The sequence below is a fragment of the Cervus canadensis genome, chromosome 13, assembly GCF_019320065.1.
Source record: "Cervus canadensis isolate Bull #8, Minnesota chromosome 13, ASM1932006v1, whole genome shotgun sequence".
Lineage (NCBI taxonomy): Eukaryota > Metazoa > Chordata > Mammalia > Artiodactyla > Cervidae > Cervus > Cervus canadensis.
The window spans coordinates 40829963-40856788 of record NC_057398.1 but is presented as its reverse complement, the minus strand read 5'-3'; the positions used below and the strand labels follow the sequence as shown (position 1 = coordinate 40856788).

Here is a 26826-nt window from a genome sequence, read left to right as displayed (position 1 = left end):
AGCAATGGAGTGCCCAGTAATGAGTTTTGAGATGGGTCTATGTGTTAGGTGTGACCTTGGGCAGCCTGTATGTTGACGTTCAGGGCTATGTTCCTGCGTTGCTGGAGAATTTGCTTGGTATGTCTTGCTCTAAAACTTATTGGCTCTTGGGTGGTGGTTGGTTTCAGTGCAGGTATGGAGGCTTTTGGACGGTCACTTATTACTTAAAGTTCCATGTAGTCAGGAGTTTTCTGGTGTTCTCAGGTTTTGGGCTTAAGTTTCCTGCCTCTGGATTTCAGTTTTATTCTTCCTGTAGTCTCAGGACTTCTCCAACTATACAGCAGTGATAATAAAACTTCTAGGTTAATGGCGAAAAGATTCTCCCCTGTTAGGGACACCCAGAGAGGTTCACAGAGTTACATGAACAGGAGAAAAGGGAGGAGGGAGATAGAGATGAGCAGGAGGAGAAAAAGGGGGACTCAAGAGGAGAGAGACAGATCTACGCAGCTGTCTGTTCCCAGAGTGTTCTCCGTAGCCCAGTCACCTACAAAGATTCACAGAATTGGATTGGGAAGAGAAGGGGAAAGGAGGAAATAGAAGTGTTCTGAGGTAGAAAACAGAGAGTCAAGATTGGGAGAGAATAATCTTCGGTTTAAAGATAGGGCTTCTCTTTTTTTTTTGTAAGGTTATAGTGTAGTGAAAATGAAAATGAAGAGTAGTAGAGGAGTACTAGAGGACTTTAAAGAAATAAGAGAAAAAGAAAAATAGAAAATAAAAGAGAAAACGGAAAGGAAAAAAAAGAAGAAAAAAGAAAAAAAAGAAAAAGAAAAAAAGAAAAAAAAAACAAAAAAAAAAAAGAAAGAAAAAAAAAATTTTTTTTTCCCCTAATTAAAAAAAATCGTAAAAATCTATGAAAATGAAAGTTAAGGAGTAATGGGGGAGTAATAGGGAATTTTAAAGGAAAATAAAAGAGAAAAAATAAAAAAGAAAAAAATATAAAAAGAAAAAAAAAATTTTTTTTTTTCCTTACTTAGAAAAAAAAAAGTAAAAATATATCTAGGAGTTTCTCTGGAGCTGTTGCGGTCAGTGTGGGTTCAGCTCAGTTTCAGATAGCTCCTCGTTCCAGCTTACACTTCTCGATATCTACAGGGCCCTTCCGGTGAAGTCGGTGTTTTCTACAGGGATTTTAATCTGTTGCACCAGTCCCTTCTAAAGCGGTTCCCTTTGTTTATTTGGCTTCTGTTTGCCGGTCTCTTCAGAGCCTCATTTCCGCCCTGACACAGGCGGGCGGAGGTGGACTCTTATTCAGTTAGCTAGTTCCGTTGCGCTGCTGGGAGGGGCTGACGCTGCGGGGATGGGCTGGCGCTGCGGGGCGGGGCTGATGCTGCGGGGAGGGGCTGGCCCTGCGGGGGCGGGCTGGCGCTGCCGGGAGGGGCTGACGCTGCTTTCTCCGTCTGCGCTGCTCAGGCTCCCGCTGTTCTATATGGAGCGCGCCCCGCGCTGCGCTAGGTTCCAGCCCTCGGGTGTTACACAAAAGCGCGGAAGGAAAAGCTGCGCCTGCTCTCTGTGCCTTCCCCGTCAGAGCGGTCCAGGCAGCGAGGGGCTTGATGGGCGCACTATCCCCAGGTGTGGCGCACTCACTCCCTTCCGCGGACCCAGTCTCAGTTTCCGCTGGCGCCAGTCGGGTGCGCGCGCCTTCCGCCCTCTGCGTCCCCAGCCCCAGTCCCCGCCCGCGCCGGTCAGGTGCCTGCGCCCTGTGTCTCGCCGCGACCTTCCCCTCCCCCCTGCCTCCTGCCTCCGGCGGGGCTGGGCGGGTCCGCAGCCTGCGACCTCTTCTTGGGACTTTCTCCGTCCCTTTGTTCTGCGAACGGCCGGCAGTGTGTTCTGGCCGGTTAATTTTCTCTCTTTTTGTCTCCCACAGTTCAAGTTGGCACCTCACAGAAGCTCCCTCCGATTGTCCTCAGGGCACTCAGGCCCGGACCCTAGCCCAAGCAAGGCCGCCTAAGACTCCCTTCCCGGGACGGGTCTCCGTCCTTAGCTCTTTTGTCTCACTTTTTATCTTTTATATTTTGTCCTACCTCCTTTCGAAGACAATGGTCTGCTTTTCTGGGCGCCTGATGACCTCAGCTAGCGATCAGAAGTTGTTTTGCGAGGTTTGCTCTGCATTCAGTTATTCTTTTGATGAATTTGTAGGAGAGAAAGTGGTCTCCCCGTCCTACTCCTCCGCCATCTTGGCTCCTCTCCTGACTGAGATTTAAAGTGTCATATATTAATTTCCAAGGACTCAAGCTCAGTTAGAATGTATTCTATAAGAAAATTTCCAACTGAGACAATACCGCCAGAGGATCATTGCTTATATCAGACAAAATGTTCAGTTACTGATTGTCGAGAAATACAACTAGTGGATTTCTGGGCAAATCAAATGAAAGTGGTGACAAGGACAAAAATGTCCTTCCAAAATAAAAGAATTACCATTATACTTCCAAGTTACAGTGAGAGTTGTCTGCCATACAGAAGGTTCCATGCTCTCTAAGTGATAATAATGTGCAAAATGTTAATAAGTAGCATAGCAAAGGCTTATTCTCTCAAGGTTAAGTAAAATCATATGTGATGTTGTTAGGAATCAATACTAAATATGAATATAAATATTTTAGAGAAAAGAAAATAAGTCCTCTGCACTGCTCGGTCTGAGCACAGCAGAGAAGAGATGTTAGACAACAGTCAATGTGATTCCCAGAGAAGACACGGCAGGATGCTTATCTCTAGTGGGAAGATGCTACTTTCTAATTAAGATCCCCAATCAGGAAGTTTCTATGGCTATTTCAGTTAGTTTGGGCTGGTTTAATATGAGACCAGAAAATAGTTGGGCTTCCCAGGTGACTCAATGGTAAAGAATCTGCCTGCCAAGCAGTAGATTCGGGTTTGATCCCTGGGTCGGGAAGATCCCCTGCAGGAGGAAATGGCAACCCACTCCAGTATTCTATACCCACTCCAGTATTCTAGGAAAATCCCATGGACAGAGGAGCCTGGAGGGCTACAGTCCATGGGATCTCAAAAGAGTTGGACATGACTAAGCACTAAACAGCAACAGGAGAATGAATGGTTTAAACAACAGAAATTTATTTCTCACAATTCTGGATGCTGTGAAGTCCAAGACCAAAAAATGGCAGATTCAGTATCTGGTGGGATTCCTCTTCCCGGTTTTCAGACAGCCATCCTTTCCTTGTATCCTTACTTGGTAGAGAGATAACTTGAAAGCAAGCCCTCTCTTAGAAAGGCTCTAATTCTTCAAAGGACTTATCCCTCATGACCTCATCCAAACCTAATCACCTCCAAAAGATCTTGCCTCCTAATATCATTACATGGGGGTTAGCATTTCAACATAAATATTTATCAAAATTCAAATATGCACCCCACAACATGGACTTAATAGACAGGAATATAGTTCTATCCTTCAAGATTGCTCTTACACTCCACAGAGGCAGAACATAGATCCCACAGGGCACTCATTGCTGGAATCAATGGAGCAGCACTGAGCAAATGGAGAAGGGCTCTTTTAGGGTGAGAAGCAATCAGGGGCAGTCATTTGCCTATGCGCTAGAGAGAAAAAAACCCTCTTTGAAAAATCATTATTATAAAGCAGTACCTAAAAGAAAGGGGCTTCCCAGGTGGCTCAGTGGTAAAGAGACGTGTGTTTGATACCTGGGTTTGGCAAGATCCCCTGGAGTATGAATTGGCAACCCACTCCAATATTCTTGCCTGGAAAATTCCATGGAGAGAAGAGCCTGGTGGGCTGCAGTCCATGGGGTCGCAAAGAGTCAGACATGACTGAGCGACCACACACACACACACATGCACCTAAAAGAGAACTCTGAGCTATTTCAGAAATATTGAGAATTTCTATAAACAGTACTAATGGGCCTGATACAAAAAAGTGACATTGCAACAGAGGCTTACATAAACAAGGGTGAGATGCAGGGAAGAAAAGAGATCCTGTCCTATTAGTCCTTCTCTAGTTCTCCAACTTCTTGTATAAAAAACTGGTAATTCTTACTGGGATCCCACTGAATGTCATATATAAGTTTAAATAGTTATATTAGACAGCTATAAGTTGACCTGTACCTGGTTCTCATTCTATAGGAGTATGAGTTTGAACATTCTTCAGTAAGGCCTAACATAAACCACCTTGCTGGTATCGTCATAGACAGACTCCACAAGCAGTATATTGCACTTAACAGTGGTGTATACAAGAACAGCTGGTAAAGAGTATTCCTAACAAAATTTTGTCTGGAAATGCCAATTATATAGACAACTATGGTTGGCTACAGAAGTATCATGCATAGGTTTTAAATTACAGTTTGTCTGGCCTCAACATTTTTACAAAAGTTTGTACTTATGTTTCAAGTCCAATTTGACCTCTTTGGTCTCTGTAGAAGGCAGAATTGCACATGGTGTTATGAGCCCCACAGATATATCATCATTGATTCTTTTCTTTTTCCTGGTACTTGCAGGAGCATTCAGCTACCAGCCTATGGGACACATACTCAGGTCTGATAAGTAATCAAGCCATGATTCTGGCCTTGAACTCCAGGTATAATAAGCTTTCATGCTCTCTTATTGGACTGGTTGAATACCTTTAAAATGTAATAGATACATATCAACAATGTGAAAAGTAAAAAGTTACTCCAGGTTCCTCCACCCTAATTCAGCAGCTATTCTTTCTGATGTTTATAAACCTTTCTGTATTGCATAAACAGGTAGATAAACCACTATACTACTTTTCATTTTACTTTGTCTTAATTTTAACTTTTCTGTAAGATCATATTTTCATTTTAATGGCAACAGAATATTTCCAAATTTTGACATTTTCTAAACTAAATTTTACCAATACTGTGATGATCATCCTTGTACATAAAAGATTGTATCTGTTCTGAAAAACTTCTTTGAAATACCCTTCTGAGAGTGAGATTTCTGGTTTAAGTGATGTGTATGTATGTGTGTGTGTGTGTGTGTTAATCGCTAAGTCATGTCTGACTCTCTTACCACCCCATGGACTATAGCCCACCAGGCTCCTCTGTCCATAGTATTTCCCAGGGAAGAATACTGGGATGGGTTACCATTTTGATCTTCCCAACCTAGAGACTGAACCCAAGTCTCATACATTGCAGGTGTATTTCTTTACCACAGAGCCACCAGGGAAGTCCTGATTTAAATGATAGGCAACCATAAAAATGCCCTGCTCTGGAGGATCTTCACTGGCCAACAGCTACAGCTGCTGCCTGTGTAGATTTGCCAACATGGTTTGTGAGGCCTCACTTCCTGTGGGCTGCTCCCATCAATGACCCAGCATGGTAGGACAAATAACTCTAATGGGTACCAGTGGGTGACTTCAGCTTGAGAGAGCCTCATCAGCCAGGTTGAACCCTCCTTGGAACTTGCTGTAATTCAAGACTCTTCCTACCCTAATCCTTCTTCCTTCCTTCTCTGCTTCTCTTGGAAATCTCTTTTACTTCTCTTAGTCTTCTTAAAATCCTCTTTTAGCATCTGTTTCCCCTAAACCCAAAGTAATGCAAATGAGATGAATTGTCTTAGATATTTTGATAGTGTCAATTTGTTCTTCAGAAGAACTGCACCTACAAGTGTTTCGTCAAAGCCTAGTCACCTGGAAGATATGCATGCATATATACAAAGATACATATAGACAAGATTTGGCATATTATATTATTTTACAGGGTTCATGGAAAGGCAGACTGTAGATTAGAATCCCCTTCATATTTTAATTTTTTGGTCTACCTAAATGTTAAAAATCTCCCACATATATAATGGTTTTCCTTTATTTTGAAAAATTTATTATAAATTTTGCTTTTCATATTTTGACCAAGTATTAGTTGGTATATAAAGATTTACACATGTTATATCTTCATATATACCTGTATAATTTAACAATATAAATGAATTTTGTTACTATTAAACCCATGGACTTCCCAGGTTGTTCAGCGGTAAAGAATCCACCTGCCAAGCAGGAGATGTGGGTTCAGTCCCTGGATTGAGAAGATCCCCTAGAGAAGGAAATGGCAACCCACCCCAGTATTCTTGCCTGACAAATCCCATGGACAGAGGAACTTGGTGGGCTATAGTCCATGGGGTCACAAAATAGTCAGACACAATTTAGCAACTAAACAATAACAAAATTAAACCCATATAATATTTTCCTTCTTTTTTTGACTAATTTAGTCTTTCTAATTATTTAGTTTCTACTCCCTTTTTACTTCTCTTTTAAATCTTTAAAATCACCATTATACTTATTTCCCCATATAGTTTTTTTAAGTAATGTATTTATTTTGTTTATGCCCTTCATTTCTTTGGTTGTATTTTTAGCCCTTTCAAAATCTTAAGTTATATGCATAGTTTATTATTTTTGTCTCATTTTAAATAAGAAAAAAATGTTGATAATATTTAAATACTTCAAATTTTCTAATTTTTAAAATAGATTTCTCATGGTGATTAGAGAATGAAATATATATGCTTTTATAGTTTGAAACTGTCTATGGCTAACTATATGCAAAATATTTTTCAGCATTCCATGATTATTTAAAAAGATAACCCTTGCTATCTGATTTAGTATAATTTATTTATATCTCCTTATTAATTATATTAAAGATATTATCATTTGCATATTTTTAATTTTTACCTACCATTTACTAATAACTGAATGCTTAATCTTCTCCTATGTGCTTCTATTTCTCCTTAATTCTTAATAATTTAATAGTTTTTTATAAATTATATTTTAATGAATATTCAACAATTTTCAATTTTGTTTCTATGTGCTTGAAATTTTATGTTAATAACTATAACTTTTATCAATTTATATGAATTGTACATATCTCTCTTAATACTTTTTTATTTGAATTAATCATACAGCATATTGATATAGCCCTCCTGATTTATTTCTGATCATATTTTATATAATTTTCCCATGCTTTTATCAAGAGGCATCTACTTTCCTTTATTCAATTGTGATTCTTGAAATTATACTTGCAAAAATTTCACTTACTAATATTATATAATACCTATTGCTCTATAATGAGAAGAAACAAAACATTTTCAAGAAAAATTTTTAGTATAGTTGGTTTACCACTAATTCTCAATTCACTCCAATGTCAGAAACAAGTATTTAGCTCAAAAATTTTTTAAAGCATACAGTAATTTGTGAGAGCTATTTATTGTTTCTTCTCACATTTATTTCTATACCATATTGTTATATATCTTAGAATATAAGAAAAGTTTTACATTGCAATTCTCAAGACTAAGATGTCTCTGGCTGTAAAACACACTAGTAATTTAATAACTGCTCTTTTGAAAACAAATTACATATAGGCCAAAAAAGCGTACTTGCTGATAATTGCCTTTGTTGACCCATATATTTTTGTTGGCTTTCTTCTTTAGTATCACCAATATCTGACCCTCAACCTTCTTCACGTTTGAAATGGGGAGATCCTTAGCCCATCAGCAGTTGTGAATGGCGTCAGAGCTTCACGTGTGTGCTGTGTGCTCAGTCACTGAGCTGAGTCTCCCTCTCTGTGACCCCATGCACTGTAACCCGCCAGGCTCCTCTGTCCATGGGGATTCTCCAGCCAAGAATACTAGAGTGGGTTGCTATGCCCTCCTTCAGGGGATCTTCCCAACCCACGGACTGAACCCTGGTCTCTCACATTACAGGCAGATTCTTTACCATCTGAACCACCAGGGAAGCCCAAGAATACTGGAGTGGGTAGCCTATCCCTTCTCTAGGGAATCTTCCCAACCCAGAAATCAAACTGGAGTCTCCTGCATTGCAGGTGGATTCTTTACCAGCTGGGCTACCAGGGGAGCATCATGCTACTTTCCTAATCCTTGTTCATCATGTGGACCATTTTAGCATTTTTAGAACTGGCAATATGATTTCAAAGTACATTACAAGACAATTTTCTATTTTATCAAAACATTAATTTTTCATTTTCCAAAACCAAATCATACATTCCTAGAATCCTACCACTGAAAAAAACCACTGGAACTTTTTGTTGGTAACACACTTTTATTTGTTCAGAGTCTGAAAATCCACTGGAGTCCATGAATAAGTCAAGTCAATCTTCCTAAGATTTAAAAAATTATCTACTATGTTCCAGGAGATTCCATTTCAAACAATGGATAGCAAATATTTAGATCTTCTTGTCCAGTAGAGGAAAATGATTCTGAGTTCAGCACAAGATTTTCTACCTTTACCAACTATATTACCATCTTGTAAAAAAAAAAAATTATTTGTACTTTAAAAACTCAGGAGGCACTGTTATCCAGAACACACTTATCAAAGGAAAAATAGCTGTGTCACAACATCTTTTAAACTGTTGATGGGAAGGTTTCTTTTGCCATCTACTGGAAGATGTATCTCAGTATCAGAAGTGTTACATATGAGAAACACAGTATCATTGATTAGCTAAAATGTGGCAGTGATATATTTCAACTACCTAAATTTCAGCATGGCTTGATGAGCTTAGCTGGGAAATAACCACCCTGTAAAGTATTATGTCTATGGAGAAATAAATTCTGAATTCTAAATAACTGATTACAAATTTTTTTTTTACCAAAAAATGATTCTTTTATATTTAAATCACCATAATAATTTTAGAGTAATATTTAAAATTCACACATTATATAAAGCCAAAAGTTGGGCCTCATGTTCTAGTATACTGTCTCTTAAACTAAGAAAAGGCCACTAAATTTAGCTTACATCTGTTCTTTCCTTAATTTAATAATTAAACCTTTTTTTTTTTTGGTCAGCTTCGTGGATCCCGCATTGCAGTTTGAAACTCAACTGAAGATAATAAAGTCATCCTTTAAAATGGCATTTGCTGTCACAAATCTTGACGAAGTGAGGGAAATTAGGATGAATGAAGATGACGAAGATGACCTAGAAGTAAGACTTTGCTTCCTTTAATCGTGATGAGACGTCTTTATGCACAGCAATCCCACAGAATGTCCGCCACAAGTTGTAATCTATGTTTTCTTCTTCACTTTTTTTAGATATAATAGATAAATAGCATATTCCAGCACTAATCTCTTTTCCTGGACTCCCAGTGAACTCTACAATCCCTGGGGTGTAAGGAATTGTATAGAATTTATAGGAACAAATGGGCGAAGAGATTTTGGTTAATTTGTTTAGCAAGTCCAGCAAGTTTACTGGCAAGTGCTTCAAAGAAGTAAACAGGAGCCAAGAAAAGTGCAGGTAGGAAGACTTCTGTAGTAAGATCAGTAACATCCATGGTTTTTTATTTCTCAGTCTTGCTACACAGGGTTCACTTGTCCTACAAGGTATTAAAGCAATTCATGGCATGTTGTATTGAATGAGGTCTCACCTCCATAGCTACATCGCTGCTTTTTTTTTTTTTTTTTTTTTTTTACCTTCAATTTATGGAGAAAACTGAGGACCCAGGATTGCATAACTACTGGCTGGGTGGTTGTCTAACTTCCTTGTTTTTCAGAGTTTATACCGAACTATTTTAAACTTATTTGAGGACACTCTTCTGATCTTAGTGTCTAAAGATGTCTACAAACTGCAGATCTTAAAGGTAAAGGGAAAATAGATGGTTTTGTTTTCTTGTCATAGAGCTCAAGAGTATACAATATTGTTATTGTTCTTTAGTCCCTAAGTCATGTCCAATTCTTTTGCAAACCCATGGGCTGTAATCTTCTGGCCTCCTCTGTCCTTGGGATTTTTCCAGGCAAGAATACTGGAGTCAGTTGCCATTTCCTTCTCCAGGGGATCTTCTCAACCTAGGGATTGAACTTGTGTCTCCTGCATTGACAGGCAGGTTATTTACCACTAAGCCACCAGGGAAGCCCATACTACATTTTACTTTTTATCCTTTGCCATACTTACATATCCTTCAAGTATCTGGCGGCTGAAAGATTTTCTTTACCTTTCAGAATGTGTCATCTCCCAAATGAAATCACTTCCTTTTATTTGAACCACAGAGACAGAATTTTAAGAATTCAATTTTGGAAGTATGGCAACAACAGACACTTAAGAAGCCAAATATTATGTGGCAACATAAGTGTGAACACAATATAGGGTAGCAGAACATACAGTGATTGGTCTAAACCATCTTCAGGCCCATGTAACAGTTAGCCATATTTTGAAAATGTTTGTATGCATATTCTTCCCTCACAACTCTGGGACTAGGGAATTCCATGGGCATCCTATCTTCATGGATACCATGGTATCAAGGAAGTTCTAATAAACATTCATAATCCCAATTTTCATATTCAGGACATCAGTATATTTTTAATGTCCCAGCTAGAGACAGAGACTTATCTGGACATATTACGACTTTTGATTTTTTATTTTTAACATGATAGCATCCGGAGGCAGCTGTCTGGAAATACTGAGAAACTAGATCGATGGGTTTTGCAAATCATAAAATACATTCAAGGAAAGAAGTAGAATTGATATCTATGAAGATAAGGAGAAATGTGAAAGATAATAAAATATACAGATGTAACTTGTGCCTGATTTTAGCCATATATTTTCCATGCACTTTAAGGTGGTTATTGAAAGTGAAAGTTAAAGCCAAGGGCTTCCTTGGTGGCTCAGATGCTGAAGAGTCTGCCTGCAATGCAGGAGACGCAGGTTCGATCCCTGGGTCAGGAAGATCCCCTGGAGGAGGGAATGGCTATCCACTCTAGTATTCTTGCCTGGAGAATTCTATTGACAGAGGCGCATAGTGGACTACAGTTCATGGGGTTGCAAAGAGTTGGACACAACAGAGTGACTAACACTTTCACTAACACTCCCATGTATACTCTTTCAACCACCCTATGCTGTTTATTGAGCATTTACTCTATGTCAGGCACTAAGCTGAATACTTAATAAATGGGTTATTTAATTTAATGCTTAAAATAATCCTATGAGAAAGTTAAAATTATTTCTCCCATTTTGCAGATAAGGAAATGGAAGCTGAAAGAGGAGCAATAATATGTGGGCATCTAATTAGTGGAGGCGCTACTATAAGTTGGGAGTCTGTTACTTGACCACCTTATTCTTAAACCTACCACATCTAGAAACTCCCCTGATCCTCAAAAAGAGCTGGACCTCACTCCTGGAGAAGGAAGAGGCTGAGATTTAAAGACTCTTCATTCCTAGGAAATAAACTTCAGAACAGTTTTATACAATGGGAGAAAGTGAAATGGAAGAGATTTAGCCAACCATTGGCATAAATACTAAGGACTCCAACAATCAGTCTTAAGAGGTCTACTAATGGTGGTTAACATGTGAGGCACATGCAGTCTTATTCCTTTCCCAAGGTTACACCTATGTCCTTGTACCTGAGGATTTAGAAAAAGGGGGCAGAACACAGCAAGACAGACCAAATTTAGCAATGAATCAAAATTAACAAGAACTTTCTCACTGAGCTACCTCCAGGAATATACTCTATACCATGAGACAGAAAATATCTGTGAATTTGCAGAGGGAATTCTAGAATAAAATGACATTTCAGGATCAGATAACATTTTGATTCTTTTTTAAAACTGAAAATCAGATCCTATGATTTAACAGAGAGAATTAACATGCCCTTTAAGAAGAGGAGAAGCATTTGATGATAATCCTGTTGTCCATGATAATTCATGATAATCATGGTAATCCTAATAATCCATGCTAAACTTTTCATGATGTCTGGCAAAGTGATTGTTAATAGTGGGATATTAGTAAATGCATGTTGGATAGGATTAAACAAAACAAAACCCAAGTGTAGCTACTATGGCAGATGAAGTACTATACTTGTATAGACAGTGGTGTACAAGCTCATTGTCATACTTTTTGAATACGTATAGAATAGGTGTGAAATCATTGGGAGATCATGGTGAATCTTGACTTGGTAAAGGTGATGATCTGAGCAGAAGAAAGGAACTTGTGGAAATAGAAACACCACGGTTCTAGGATGGTTCTTGTGTTTTCAACAGGAAATGGTTGTATGGATGAATGAAGATAGTTCGTACATGCAGGAGGAAGCCATGGTGGTGATCAGCAGAGTGCTAAGCTTTGCAGCCAGGAAAGTCAAGGGATCTGTAAGTCACAGGGACTGCTCCTGAGCCCCCTGCTCCTAAAGACTGCACTTCTGCAGTATTGCGTTCCTTTTTTCTGCAGTGTTTGCTGAATGCCACCAGGTGGAAGCAAACCAGCATTTTCCAGATGGTGGGAACTAAAGTAGCCTCATCCAGCTTATCTCAGTCTTGGAAACAAACCTTTACTAAGTTAACATTCTCTTTAAGTAATGTTTTCTAAAGATAATTATTATTATTTGATTATTTTAGTCACTCAGTCATATCCAGCTCTTTGCGACCCCATGGATGATAGCCTCTGTCCACAGAATTCTTCAGGCAAGAATACTGGAGTGGGTTGCCATTCCCTTCTCCAGGGGATCTTCCCCATCTAGGAATTGAACCCAGGTCTCCCACGTTGCAGGCAGATTCTTTACCATCAGAGCCATCTTTGAGGCACAGGAAGATCACAATTTTTAAAGATAATTAAGTCAGTGAAATTAATGGAGGTGAGGAGACAAATACATACAATGGGCAAAAATATTAACAAATTAGAAGCTAAACTTCCCATAGGCAAGGTCTGTGTATATCTGTATCTGACACAGTGTAACTAATAAAGGAAGATTTGTTCTGCCATTCTCTACCTAAATATAACTACCCATTCTGTTCTCAGGTTCTGGCCATTCACTGGATAAAAACTATTTTCCTCATAAATTACCATACCCTTGTCTTCCAGACTCTCAGAGGCCCTTGTCCTATTGAACAATTCTTTCATTTGTATTCTATCAGAAATATATTTTTAAATGGTATTCCTTTTACATGACCTGTGTGCCCATCAGGGTGAAGAAATGGCTCCACTCAAAGAATATTTGTCCTTTCGATTAAACTATTTTCAAACAGGTGAAGACATGTGAGCTAAACATGTCATCTTATCTCATCAACAGAGATTTTTCCTAGATTTGTTCCTTTGGCATATCAGCATTCAAAAGACAGGTGAAAGGTTTCCAGTCGAAGCTAACAGCTTGTCCACATGTCTATCTCCACTCCCTCCACAAAATGATAGTAATAAAATGCGTTAAATATATAAAGCTACAGCACCAAAGAGAATTAGTAAAGGGATCTCAATGGGCTAGCGAGGTCAGCAAACTTCTGGATGACAGAATAGATAGAAGATGGTAACTGATAAAGTCTGGCAGGAGAAGCTGAAAGACAAGGGCATGTGAACATCAGGATGGAGGATGGCTGAAAAGGGAGGTAGTTTGCCCTATGGACCCTGGAGAGTCTGAAGCTATAGAAACACAAGTAACAATTAAGCGTGGAAGGCAGAGGAAACTTGAAGACATGCTAACTCACTGAAAAGACTCACCTCATACAGAAGGATCTACATTGCACACATACACTATTCCAGGGAAATGAGTCCATCAGTAGACAAAATGTGAGGACTTATTTCTCAAAACAATTGCAAATTCCCTGAGAAAATCATCTTGGTTCTGTTGTTTAGACATACTTCAGCATGACCCCAGCGTCCCCATTCAGCTACTCTAAAGCCAAGTCGACCAGTTGACAAGCCTTGCTCACATACAAAATTCCACCAGTGGTATCACATTCTTAAATATTACTAGACAACTGAGACTTGCCAGGCATTTGAGAAAACCCTCCAAACACAATAGCCCCAGGCAAATAAAGAGTACAAAGATGATTATCAAAAATAGATAATTTGGGGTACAGATGAGTATTTAGTCTCAAAAGGAGTAAAGAAGAAATATTTATATGCCAAAAGGAAACAACAAAAAGTGAATACGGCCTCTGTACTGATTCATCAAGCAAGAATATATAGGCAATGTCCCAAACTGATGTGGGAACCGAAGTGGAAGTCCATTGTTTAGAGACAGATAAGAAGCGGCTAAATGACCTAATAAGTATTTGCCTTTGGAAGTTAACACTTAAAACTCTAGTAATTATTATAAGGAATGGAGAGGCCAGAGGTATGCAAAAGAAGGAATCCAGTTAGAAAGGGCCAGAAAACTAAGCAGGAGCACTTAGGGACAGAAGCAGAGAAGCTACATTTCTCCAGATCTTCACTCTTTCCTACTTTCAGCACTTTACATAGATTTTCTTAAAAAAACAAAAAAAACAAAAAACAAAAAAAACGGAGTTATACTGTATTAAAAATTCCTGAAGTCCTGTGTTTGAGGAGCTGTGACTGAGGTTGGCAGACTTCTGAAGGGACCTGTGCAGGGCATAATTGGTGTGCCCCAAGGTTCAAACAACCTCACTCTTCTCTTGGCCCATACTAGGTCATGTCTACCCTCCACCTCAAACATGCTATGCAGTCTAGACACGGCCACACCTACTCTGCTAGAGACACACATCTAGAAAGACCCTATCTGGCATCATTAGCAGCTTTCTTTACAAAGACACCTGCTCAGAGTTATACATACACAAGTTCATGAGAAGGGATAATCAGAGAGAATGCTCAAGGCAAAAAACTACACACAAAAATCTCTAGGGCCAATCCCCTGTAAATGCTCCCCAGCTCCAGTGAGATAAGCTGTAAGACATAGTCCCCTGGTTCTAGGTACTTTTGCTATAAGCATCTTTGCCAAGATATCTTTGTCGTGTAACTAACTGGCCATGAGGCAATTTTTTTTTTCATAAAAAATAAGATAATGAAAAATAAAAGGAGGACATTGAAAAGGTCATTATGAAACTTGAAAATTTAATAACAAAATTTAAAAGACTTTCTTCAGAAATGCAATTTAAATACATTTAAAATGTGTATAAATTCATGTCAATCCTGTCCCCGCCCAAAAAAAAAAAATGGATTTTATTTTGTGGGTGGTACTTAAGCACTTGTCTTTGAAGGTTTTCAATCATAGTATAAGTTTTTTGCTTGTTGATTCATCTCCTCATTCAGCACGGAAATTTTTCTCTTTTTTCTTGCCAAAATTTCTTCCTTCATTAAGAGAGGCATTGGTTTCTGAGTATTAGAATGCATATTTGTAACTAAGCTTTATATTGTGTCATAAAAACCTCTTCACTGTTTTTTGTTCTTGGCATCTTACCACATGTCTGTTCATAGACATTCCAACATTCTATGGGAAATGTAGGTTCACCTCTGAGCCTTTGAGACTCAACCTCTTTTTCCTTCAATGTAGCATGTTTCAAAATAAGAAACCAACTCTTGGGGCAAATCATTGTCATCTGTCAGCTCAATAAAGCCATCAATAAATGGGCTAACTGAAAGAAAATCTGACTCATTTCAACCAATTGAAACCAAAGTGTCAGACCAAACTGTCAACTAATTATTTTATCTTTCACAGCAAAATTACCTTATCACCAATTAGTCATGTGTTAAAATGTTTGCAGTAGAAATGTATGTGGCAAAGATTTTTATGGTAGAGAAGCTTGTGGCAAAAATACTAGACACATACTCATACTCCTCCATTACCCACAATAGAGAAAAAGAGCATCTTGCCCTTTTTTCTTAAACCTATAACACAATTGCAGTTCTGAAAATCTTGCCATTCAATGGAAAAAGAAACTTGGAATGCAAACCAAAAGAGGAGAATCAGTCAGTCAGTTCAGTCTCTCAGTCGTGTCCGACTCTTTGTGACCCCATGAACCGCAGCACACCAGGTCTCCCTGTCTATCACCAACTCCCAGAAATTACTCAAACTCATGTCCATTGAGTCGGTGATGCCATCCAGTCATCTCATCCTCTGTCGTCCTCTTCTCCTCTTGCTCTCAACCCCTCCCAGCATCAGGGTGTTTTCTAATGAGTCAACTCTTCGCAAGAGGTGGCCAAAGTATTGGAGTTTCAGCTTCAGCATCAGTCCTTCCAATGAACACCCAAGACTGATCTCCTTTAGGATGGACTGGTTAGATCTCCTTGCAGTCCAAGGGACTCTCAAGAGTCTTCTCCAACACCACAGTTCAAGAGCATCAATTTTTTGGCACTCAGCTTTCTTCATAGTCCAACTTTCACATCCATCCATGACCACTGGAAAAACCATAGCCTTGAATAGACGGACCTTTGTTGGCAAAGTAATGTCTCTGCTTCTTAATATGTTATCTAAGTTGGTCATAACTTTCTTTCCAAGGAGTAAGCGTCTTAATTTCATGCCTGCAGTCACCATCTGCAGTGATTCTGGAGCCAAAAAAATAAAGTCAGCCACTGTTTCCACTGTTTCCCCATCTATTTGCCATGAAGTGATGAGACCAGATGCCATGATCTTAGTTTTCTGAATGTTGAGCTTTAAGCCAACTTTTTCACTCTCCTCTTTCATTTTCATCAAGAGGAGAATACCTAGTGGAAATAAAAGGTTTCTTCCTAGGCCCTAAACAGCGACCTCTACTGTCTGCTTGTAGTTTCTCCTGAATCGTGCACTGAGGCTTGTCCAACTCTTTGCCACCCCATGGACTGTAGCCCACCAGGCTCCTCTGTCCATGGAATTTCCCAGGCAAAAATACTGGAGTGGGTTGTCATTTCTTACTGCAGGGGATCTTCCCAACCCAAGTATCGAACCTGCATCTTCTGCATTGATAGATGGATTCTCTACCACTGAGCCACCTAAGGATGGGGGGAGCCCCAGGTAGCCTTACAAAGAAGTAAAGGCAGAAAGAATCCAAGGAAGACATCCACAGAAACAAGAGATTATCTTCCCTTCTACTTAGACCATCACTCCCAGCATTCTAATTTGGTCATACCCTTGGCACATGACCTAGGTCACCTCATGTTTTTCAGGAACGACTCCATATAACTGTGTGTGTATGTGTGCTGTGTGTGTGTGTGAATGTGTGTAAGACTGAGATAGATGTGAGTGAGTCAAGCAACAAGAGAAGCAAGAATAAGGGTATATGAGAGTAATACAAAGAAGGAGAAACAGGTCTTGGGATCTCCCTGGAAGGTTGGTTTGACTCTTTTACCACCAACCATTGCTCATTCATCAAAACATCTATCTAGGAAAAGTAATAATTTGTCTTAGAGACAAGAAGATTCTGCAGACCCACTAGTTGAGCAAACCTACATGTGGGCAGAGGCCTAATTGTTTAAAAAAATTGGTAATAATACTCACACCTTCAGAAAAGCAAAATGTCTCTTCCATCTCTTCTTCTATATGTCTGCTTCACTCTCTATTTACATTTGATCTGACCAAACAAATCAATCAAGATGAAAATCTAAATATTCGAGAAACCTATTTGAGAAGCCACAAAGAAATTTTGTGTGTATGGGGTGGAGGGAAGGTGGGAGGAGAGATACATAAATGTTCTGATAGTAGCTTTGATACCAGAAGCAAATGTACTGAGTTTTTTTAAAAAATTAATTTCCCTGGAAAGAATTAGAGCAATTATAGGAAGAAAAGTCACACTTCTCCAGTGACTCACAGAGTCATCTGAAGTGTTTCATACATGGAGAAGGAGCATGAAGGGTTTTGGGCATTCACTCCCCTACCCAGTATCCTAAGAATTTGCTACCTACAAATAGGTACCTACATTATGGAATAGAAACTAACATTAGGTGGAATCTCTAGTATTTCCAAGCACTTTGCTAGGAACTTTCCTTTTTGTCATAAATGTTACCCCCTTAATTCCCACAATAATGTTACAAGGTAGCATTTGTTATATGCATTTCATAGATGAGAAAATTGAAACTCAGTAACAGAGCAAGGATTTTAATACATATTTTGTGTACTCTGACACTCAACTATAACCATAGTCAGATATAGTAAGCCCCCTACATATAAATCTTCAGGTTGTGAACATTCAAAGATGCAAATGCAAATACGCCAGCTGTTTCACTGTACTACTGTACTTTTCAAAATACTGTTCTGTAAGATTTTAAATGTTTTATTTTTTGTGTTTTTTAATGTATTTGTGTGAAAACTATTATAAACCTATTACAGTATAGTACTCTATAGCCGATTGTACCTAAGGTAAATTTTTTGGACGTATGAACATACTCTCAGAACAGAGTACGTTCATATGTAGGGGACTGATTGTGTGTGAGAGTCTGTTTGAGTGTGTGTGTATGTGTGTGCATGTGTGTGTGCAGATCAGACACAAACATTTAACACTGACTGTGCTTAGCAAATGCATTTTTCTACTTTGTGTTCTCACTAGGCAAGTGTTAATGCTCCATGTCTGGGTGTCCTGGCAGCAGAGCTTTCTCTTTTGTGTTCTCATTCTGATCCCTCAATCACACAACAGGCATTTGTGGGAATGTATCACCTCCTTTGCATTGCAAAGTGTCAGAGCGGTAAGATTCATCTTTTCTAAGGGTTACGAAGAATCTGTTCCTAATTATTTTACTGTGGGTTCCAAGGAGGTTCTACATCTGTAGATTTCTAAATCCTGCCCCAAGATCTATAGCTCCATTTATCAAAATGTATTTTTTAATCTTTTTTAGAATTATTTTTAAAATGTTATAGTTGGTTCTTCAATATTTATCCCTGGGTCGGGAATATCACCTGGAGAAGGAAATGGCAACCCACTCCAGTATTCTTGCCTGGAAAATCCCATGGACAGAGGAGCCTGGCGGGCTATAATCCATGAGGTCACAAAGAGTTGGACATGACTGAGTGACTTACACTTTCATACTTAGATTAGTGTCAGGGTGTTACTGGCAGGGACAGAAATGCTGGGTGGAGGTAGGGAAGAAAGAGAAGAAAAACTACCAATGGGACTCTTAAAAAGAGGCATTATTTTTGTCTCTAATGGAACATCAAATAGAATTCTTGCTTCAGTGATGGGGAAATATTAGCCCAAGATGTAAATAAATGCTGCTCTGGTCTGCCTAACAAAGCATGAGAGCAAAACCTTATGGTATCAAACTATTTCCAAGTACTTAAACAGAGAACAAATTTACCCTCCCATAATAAACTGTTTAAAGACATCAGATGATGACAATGATTCCTGAGAGACGAGAACAAATGAATAAATAAAGCAGAGTCTACAATTGATTGAGTTTACAGCCTAGAGTAAGTTTCTAGGCTGCAGCCCAGAAATGAGCAACCCAAGGGTCCCAAGTTGAAGAGACAGAATTGGGAATCCAGAAAGATCACGATATCTAGAGCTCACATGGCAGAGTACCAGAAAGGAGTGAACAAAGGAGAGCTCCAGAGATCTGCAGAGTCCATTTAACTATTTAGCTATGTAAGGAAACTACCTGAGGTTTGTGGGGTGAGGGGGTAATACCCAAAATGGTTAAAGAGGTAAAAGCACTGAATTTCAAAAGACTGGGAATGGTGCCCATAAGCTAGAATTTGAAACTTCATAATTCACAAGTAATAAAGTAGATTACACAAACAGATTTTGTCTCATCAGGAGGAAAAAATTATCCCTGAATTACTTTAGTGCCATTCAGTCCATCTGTGTTAGTTGCTCAGTTGTGTCTGACTTTTTGCAATCCCACAGACTGTAAGCCAGGCTCATCTGCCCATGAAATTCTCTAGGCAAGTATACTGGAGTGGGTAGCCATTCCTGTCTCCAGGGGATCTTCCTGACCCAAGATTTGAACCTGGGTCTCCTGCCTTACAGGCCAGAGATTCTTTACCATCTGAGCCACCAGAGGAAATGTGAAATGATACAACTTTGGAAAATAATTTGGCAGTATCCTAAAAAGTCAAACACACATCTACCATATGATCCAGTCATTCCTCAGTCATTCCTAAAAGAAATGAAAGCAAATATCTACTCAAAGACTTGTACATGAATGTTAACAGGATCTTTATTTTTAATAGCCAAAAACTGGAAACAACCAAATGTCTACCAGGAGGCATATGAATACATAGATGATGGTATATATGTACAATGGGGTAGTATTCATCACAGAGAAATCAATCAGGTATTGACAAATACAATAATATGAATGAATTGCAAATAATTTTGCTGAATGAAAGATGCCAAGCAACAGAAGAGCAGCACATACTAAATCGCTCCACTTACATGAAATTAGAAAATACAAATGAAAGAATGCAGATCTGTGTGTATCTCTGAATCAGGAAGTGCTACAGTGTGTATCCAGTAGCAGGTTTGAGCAATTATGAAAGGACAGGAGGAAACTTCTGGAGGGACTAAATGTTTTTTATTGCAATAATTCTTTTATGGGCATATATATATATGTGTGTGTGTGTGTGTATGTGTGTGTATAGTCATTTGTGGAAGTCGCTCAGTCATGTCCTTTCTGAAATACACTCAGACTCTTTGCAACCCCATGAACTATAGTCCATAGAATTCTCTAGGCCAGAATATTGGAGTGGGTAGTCTTTCCCTTCAAGAACTTACCAAATTATACACTTAAATATGTTGCATATTGATTATATCTCTATAAAGCTGTTAGCAAACAAAAATTCAGTTAAAATCTTCCTTCTCTAGAACTAAAGACATCTGTACCTGAAGCTTATTTGAGAGCTTTCCTCCTTGTTGCTATACCACTCCCTCAGTTTTTTGCAAAATGCCTCCAAATCTGCTCTTTTACCAATAGACTTTCCAACTTAGCAGTAGCTCTTCCATTGCACTGAACTATGCATTTGATGGCCGAAATGTACTTGATACTTGGTCAACCTATTAAAATTATATATGTCCTCCACAGAGGCTTCTCTTAACACTTTATAAATTCTGGGCCAATGTAGTCATAATATTAATATATTATGTGACTAAACTTTCAGCAGAGAGCTAAACATTCAGAAAACTTTACATTCCCAGAATTGGGCAGGAAAAGGAAACTAGAAATAGCAATGTTATAGAAGGAACCAGTGATCAAATGAAAATCTTAAACTTTCTTCCTTAAAACAGAGGGTACTGCAAAAAGTAAAAGTAAAAAGTATGATAAGCCTGAAAATCATTGTATCCAGCCTTCTTCCTCTGGTACAGAATTTCTACCCAAGAATTTGCAAAAAGACAAAAGTAAAATTGCTCAGGTAACTTAGCCCCCACTTTATCCTATAGCTTTTGTTTCATGTGTAAATTACTTTTAGTGGCAACTTATTTCAACAAAATTTATACTAATAGATTTTTCTCTTTTATTTAAATTAAATTCAGTAAAGCAAAGAGTAAATGATAGAGTATTTGGCTTCTTTTTCTTTATCTGTTAATAAAAATTATGCCTATTATTCCAGAACATAGCAATTTACATTATTTACTAGATAATTCTTACAGAAAGCAAAATGAGGTGAGTGTTTCCTAATTGTTATGCTTCTTTTGGTTTGGCTAATAAGTTACTAAAGATGGGAAACTTCTGGTTTTCTAGAAAAATTAGTGAAGTCAGCAATTAAGAGGTTTTTCAATGCTATTATAATGCTCAGCAAACATTAAAATAATTTGGTATATATTTTAAAAACCTATTAAATTTTAAAAACTTCTTAACTCTAAGTGATAAACCTTTGCACTAAATAAGTAATTTCTACATTGACCCAACCTTAGGGCAAATCATGAGACTCTACATCTCTATACATTCCTTCACCTTCTTCAAACTTATATATGCTTATTCATATGCTTGCGAGGTCATCCAGCACAGGTGCCTGAATCATGCTGTCCAGCTGATACTCTTCTAGCTACACAGGAATCAACAGTTCAGCAAAACCGGCTGGAGAGGCCCTTCAGGCTAGCTTATCTCTTGAATTGAAGGGTCTTAGATTTTCTCCTGAAACTACATACATAAAGCAGTGCCTTGCCCTCCTACACTGAGGAAGATAGAATTGTAGGAGGGTGTGGAGATATGGAAGCAATACATCTCAAATAATACAATAAAAAATACCACATAGATATCCTTAAATATGCATCTGCATAATGATGCATCTTTCCAAAATCAAGCATTATTCTTAATCCACCTCCTCTCAGAAGTCACAAGCCTGGTTAACTATAAAGTTTTCTATTTACATGAAGAAACTAAGCATCCATCTAGGTTTACTAGAAAGTCCTTCTATATTCTTCCATTCTTAACTCCAGAGCCCTAGAATTGAAATCCTGAGACCCATGATTGGCTAGTGAGCCTAGCACTGGCAGCCTCCTCAGGGTCTGTCTCTTTCAAGTGGCTTATGAAGCTTACTATCTCTACTTCCAGCTTAGTGTCCTCTCATCTGACTTTAATGTCCGTAAGACTGAGAAATGCAGGATTTGGGGAGGGTGCCCTGGGTCCTTGTGTTCATGACCTCTATTACTCAGTTCCCAACTGTGAGATCAAAACAGGCCTAGAACAGCGCTGTGTGCAAGAGCAGTAGCTAAAAATTCCAGAGGTAGGGACTTTCAGAAGTAGATTGGAACAGGTGCGTGAGGGAACCTAAGGTTGTAGTAAGGAAAGCAACAGGACCATTTACAACAACAAAGTCCAGAGGATGCAAATAGGAGGATATGCATCAAGGTTTTTAGCGAAGAGAGCTAGATCACATTTTATAAGGGAGTCTATCATTTGATGTTCTCTACTGTCATATCTATACCTTTGTTACTGAGTCCAAGTTCATACTACTCACCACACAGTAGGCCAATAAATCAACAGACAAGGTGTTGAGATAAGAAATAGCAACATATTTGGAAAACCAGAAAACCCAAGAAGATGGTGGACTAGTATCCCAAAGAACCATCTTACTGGACTTAGAATTTAAGCTTCTTTTATATTAAAAATGGAGGAGGTGTGGCTGGTTGTTGGAAACTTATTGGTACTGGAATCCTTTGTTCCTTCAGCTGTCCAGGTTGGTCTGGTCACAATGCTCCTATAAACCTTCAGAAAGACAACTGTTATTTTCTTTTCTTCAACATTTAACCTCTATATGAATGGAAATGTGTTATACTTTAAAGGTCAAGCCTGGGAGGCAGAACGTTGAGAAAGGGCTAGTATGTGTATCTCAGGCTATAGGCAACACTCTTTTACTATTTGAGACAAAAGTGCAAAGCCAGCATTTCTAATCACAGGTTATGGAGCACAAAGGCTAGAGTTAAAGAAATAGATCCAATATGGAGTCAAGTTTGTTTTTCTCCATTCTACCTTCACATGACAGAAACTTCTAACACTATCTCTAAGTTTCACTAGGAATTGCTCCTTCCACAACTCTTAATAGACACTAAGCTATTTTGTTGAATATCCGAACAGAATATCCGAAAAGAATATCCCCTCTTCAATGATTTTTTTTAACTCAACATCTTGTATAATCAAATCTGATTTCTCGAAGTATAGCCAACTATGATATTCTGTTCACCTCACTAAGTCTTAGTGACCATCCTTTATCTTTCATAGCTTTCCAAAAATTGTATACCTCACCTGTCTGCTCAGTAGGAGGGAGCCTGGTGGTCATCAATTTTCAATTAGACCTCAGTCCTTCCCTACTGACCAGAAAGATGTATGCTCCATTCCTTTAACGGGGATGCTGAAAAGCTGGTATTGGCAATATTGAATATTTCTGTATTTCAGAGAATTGCATACACACACACATACACACAAAAGAAGTTTTGTATATATACATATACATTTAGAAAGGGAGAAAATGTGGTTCAGTCATCTTTCTTAACTGAGAGATCCATAGTACTGTGATTCTGTTCGCATTTTATGGTCCATGGATGTTCCTCCAACTTTAAAAAGAGATTATTTGAATTGCAGTTGTTTGCCTCAATCGTAGACATATGTGCCCTTTTTTCTCTTCCCACTTCTTGATGCTTCTCTGAAAAAGAGAAAAATTCACACCCTTCAATGGACCTTCCTTTCTTAACCCATCCTTTCCTTCATCTTCTACAAATCATGCTTGTTTTGGATCTGAACAAGCGTATTTCCAAAGCTGAAGAACTTCACAATAGTTTTTAGTATTTGAATAGCTGAAATGGGGTTAAATCAATATTTTATAGTTGCTCTAAATTTTAATGCCATGGTTTCCCACTTCTCCCTGGCTTGCCCCAGAGCTGAGTTATTCAGATGAAAATGTTTTAATTGCTTTAAAAATAAGATGAAAAATAAATATGATTAAGTTTGAATGACAGTCATCTTAATATTAACACAATGTAAAGCGTAATTTTTAATATGTTTAATGGAGGAAGAGGCTGACAACAGCAAAGGTACCTAAGACCCACAAAAGTCATGTAGCTGTCTTTATTTGTTGATATAAGTAAGGTCTGAGATCATGATTCTTCTTTTTGGTTTCAGAGTGTAGGAAAAACCTTATTGCCACCCTTGCTGACTGACTTTGTATGGAGTCTCCTGATGAAACTCTCTGTACCTGATCAAACAACTGCATCTGAGGCAGCAACCATACTGAAATTGACTCTGGAATGTAATGCCCATAAGGTTACCATGGTAAGATATTTCACAATGAGTGGAAGAGTGCAGAGTACATTCTCTAATGGGCTTTTTCTGCCTTTGTTATATGTCTACTTCTTTTCGTATATATTTCTTGCCATTGTTCATTATGTCACTTCAATCAAATGAAGGTTTTTGTGTGAAATAGTTCAAGCATACAGAAAAGTTTCAAAACTAGTGTAATGAACATCCAACCACCAATCATACCAAATTGTAACATTTTGCTATACTTGCTTTGAATTTTAAAGAAATACATTAACAACAATAAAATAGTACAACTATAATTGAAACACCCTGTGTAACCATTAAGGAAAGTTTTAAGAGCCCTCAGTTTGCTGTAGGGCTGGCCACATATTTGCAGGTCCCTGTGCAAACTAAAATGTAGGACTTCTTATTCAAAACATAGAAAAAAGTAATATTAAATGTACAAACATATGAAGCTCCCCCTCCTCAATTTATCATGGTGTTATTTTCTAATTAAAAAAAAAACAAACTAAAATTTTAAAATTTTAGCATGAATTCTGCAGTCCACCTTTATATTGTGCAATGCCAGTTATAGATGCAAATATAAGACCACACAACTTAACAAATACTACAATTCTTATTTCATAGCTTATGCATGCATATGCATTTTATTCTTACCAAAACAGTTATAAACACTACACAAAACTAACTTAATTGTCTTTATTCAACTTCTTGTCATTCACACATTCTTTAACACTCTATCACCATCTTACTCATAAATTAGGAAAGATTGGAAAGGAAAACAATTTATGGATTGCCACATCTTTCTCTTTCTTCTGTGTTGTCATTTTCAGCCTAATTGATTGAAGCATCAATAAATGCTTATCTTATACCTGTTTTGATTTCCCCCTGAAGCCCTACACATTAATGTAGTCACTGGAATTCTATGGACTCAGGCCATTGTGAATGCTACCTCTGAAAGGGGCTACTGACTCACATTCTCGGGCCTATCTGGTGGCTCAGCTGGTAAAGAATCCACCTGCAATGCAGGAGACCTGGGTTCGATCCCTGGGTTGGGAAGATTCCCTGGCGAAGGCAACGGCTACCCACTTCAGTATTCTGGGTTGGAGAATTCCATGGGCTGTATAGTCCATGGGGTTGCAGAGTCAGACACGACTGAGCGACTTTCACTGACTCACATACTATACTTATCTCCTCCATGTACACACAGGCTCCATTGTCCTTTGGGACTTCATTAAAAAACACAAGCTAAAGGGAAAACTTATTAAAAATTCACTATTAGTGACAGCAGAAGTTTAAACAAACTGAAGGACCTTCAGCATGTGGGGCCTTATGCAAATGCATAGGTCATATGCCCATTAAACCAGCTCTGATGGAGACATAAAGGCTGAACTCCCAGTTCCCGCTCTTGACATAGCAGTGTTACACGATCATAGATAAACTGAGTGCTTGCACACAAATTCAGAGGGCAGGAAAAAGGAAGTAATGCTTCTTACAAACTCCCATGCCAATATAGTCAGGAACATTCCAAAAGGCAAGCAGAGCAAAAGGGAAAGCTTGAGGGCAACAGTCATTTCCTTAACAAAATAAAGTTCTCCTCTCATGCAGTGAGGATAGGAATCTAGGTAAAGCCATATCAGGTCATAGAGAGGAAGAGAAGCCAAATAGAAAACTAGATGTGTAAAACCAGCCTGTTCTACAAAAACCATTAACTAGGGAGAAAAAATGAACAAACTGGGGTTTAGCAACGTGTTTCCCTAGCTCCCACAAACAATTGAACTACTGAATGCAGTGGATTCTTGCCTTGAACAGGACTAGGTTCTAAAGTCAGTTATAAGGGAAAATTGCATTAAAAATTTCCTGAAAATCTCCTAAATTTCAAATATAGTTTGTGGGCTTACAATTTCTAAATAAATCTAATCCAGCATATCCTTCCTTGAGGATTGAAGAAAATCATCTTTTCTACAATTGAACATACAGTAACACAGCTGGCTTGTTTTAGGGGCATGCTGAATTTATAGTAGTAGGGGGAGGATGAGAAGAAAAAGCTCCAAACCTAATAGTTAAGAAATCTGTGGAGATGAACAATGGTTTATGTCTTCCATCTCATGTCCACCTTGGTAGGATGAATATTTTACAGTAAACACTTGTTTAGAGTAAAGGGTTGAATGTATGCTAAGTTGCTTCAGTCAATTCCAACTCCGCAATCCTATGGATTGTAGCCTGCTGGGCTCCTCTGTCCATGGGATTCTCCAAGCAATTATACTGGAGTGGGTTGCCATGCCCTCCTCCAGGGGATCTTCCCAATCCCAGGATTGAACCTGTGTCTCCTGAGACTCCTGCATTGCAGGTGGATTCTTCACTGTTGAGCTGCCAGGGAAGCCCCAGAGTAAAGGGTTATACACAGATAATTCAATTGTACACAAGGAAACTTCAATGGAATGTAAATTTACATCAACCAACTTTTCAGCTTATAGCCTCTGAGAAGCATTAGTGAAATAAGAAGC

General features: G+C 38.5%; 1 protein-coding gene across 1 annotated transcript in view; it reads left to right on the top strand.

Moving 5' to 3' along the window:
• MROH9 (maestro heat like repeat family member 9) overlaps positions 1-26826 on the top strand; it is a 140543-nt gene that overhangs the window by 63099 nt on the left and 50618 nt on the right. The window contains exons 6-12 of the mRNA XM_043484660.1: positions 4491-4570; positions 8797-8932; positions 9498-9584; positions 11977-12081; positions 18178-18313; positions 20851-20975; positions 24182-24331. Coding sequence (XP_043340595.1) covers positions 4491-4570; positions 8797-8932; positions 9498-9584; positions 11977-12081; positions 18178-18313; positions 20851-20975; positions 24182-24331 — 819 coding nt within the window. The remainder of the gene's footprint in view (positions 1-4490; positions 4571-8796; positions 8933-9497; positions 9585-11976; positions 12082-18177; positions 18314-20850; positions 20976-24181; positions 24332-26826) is intronic.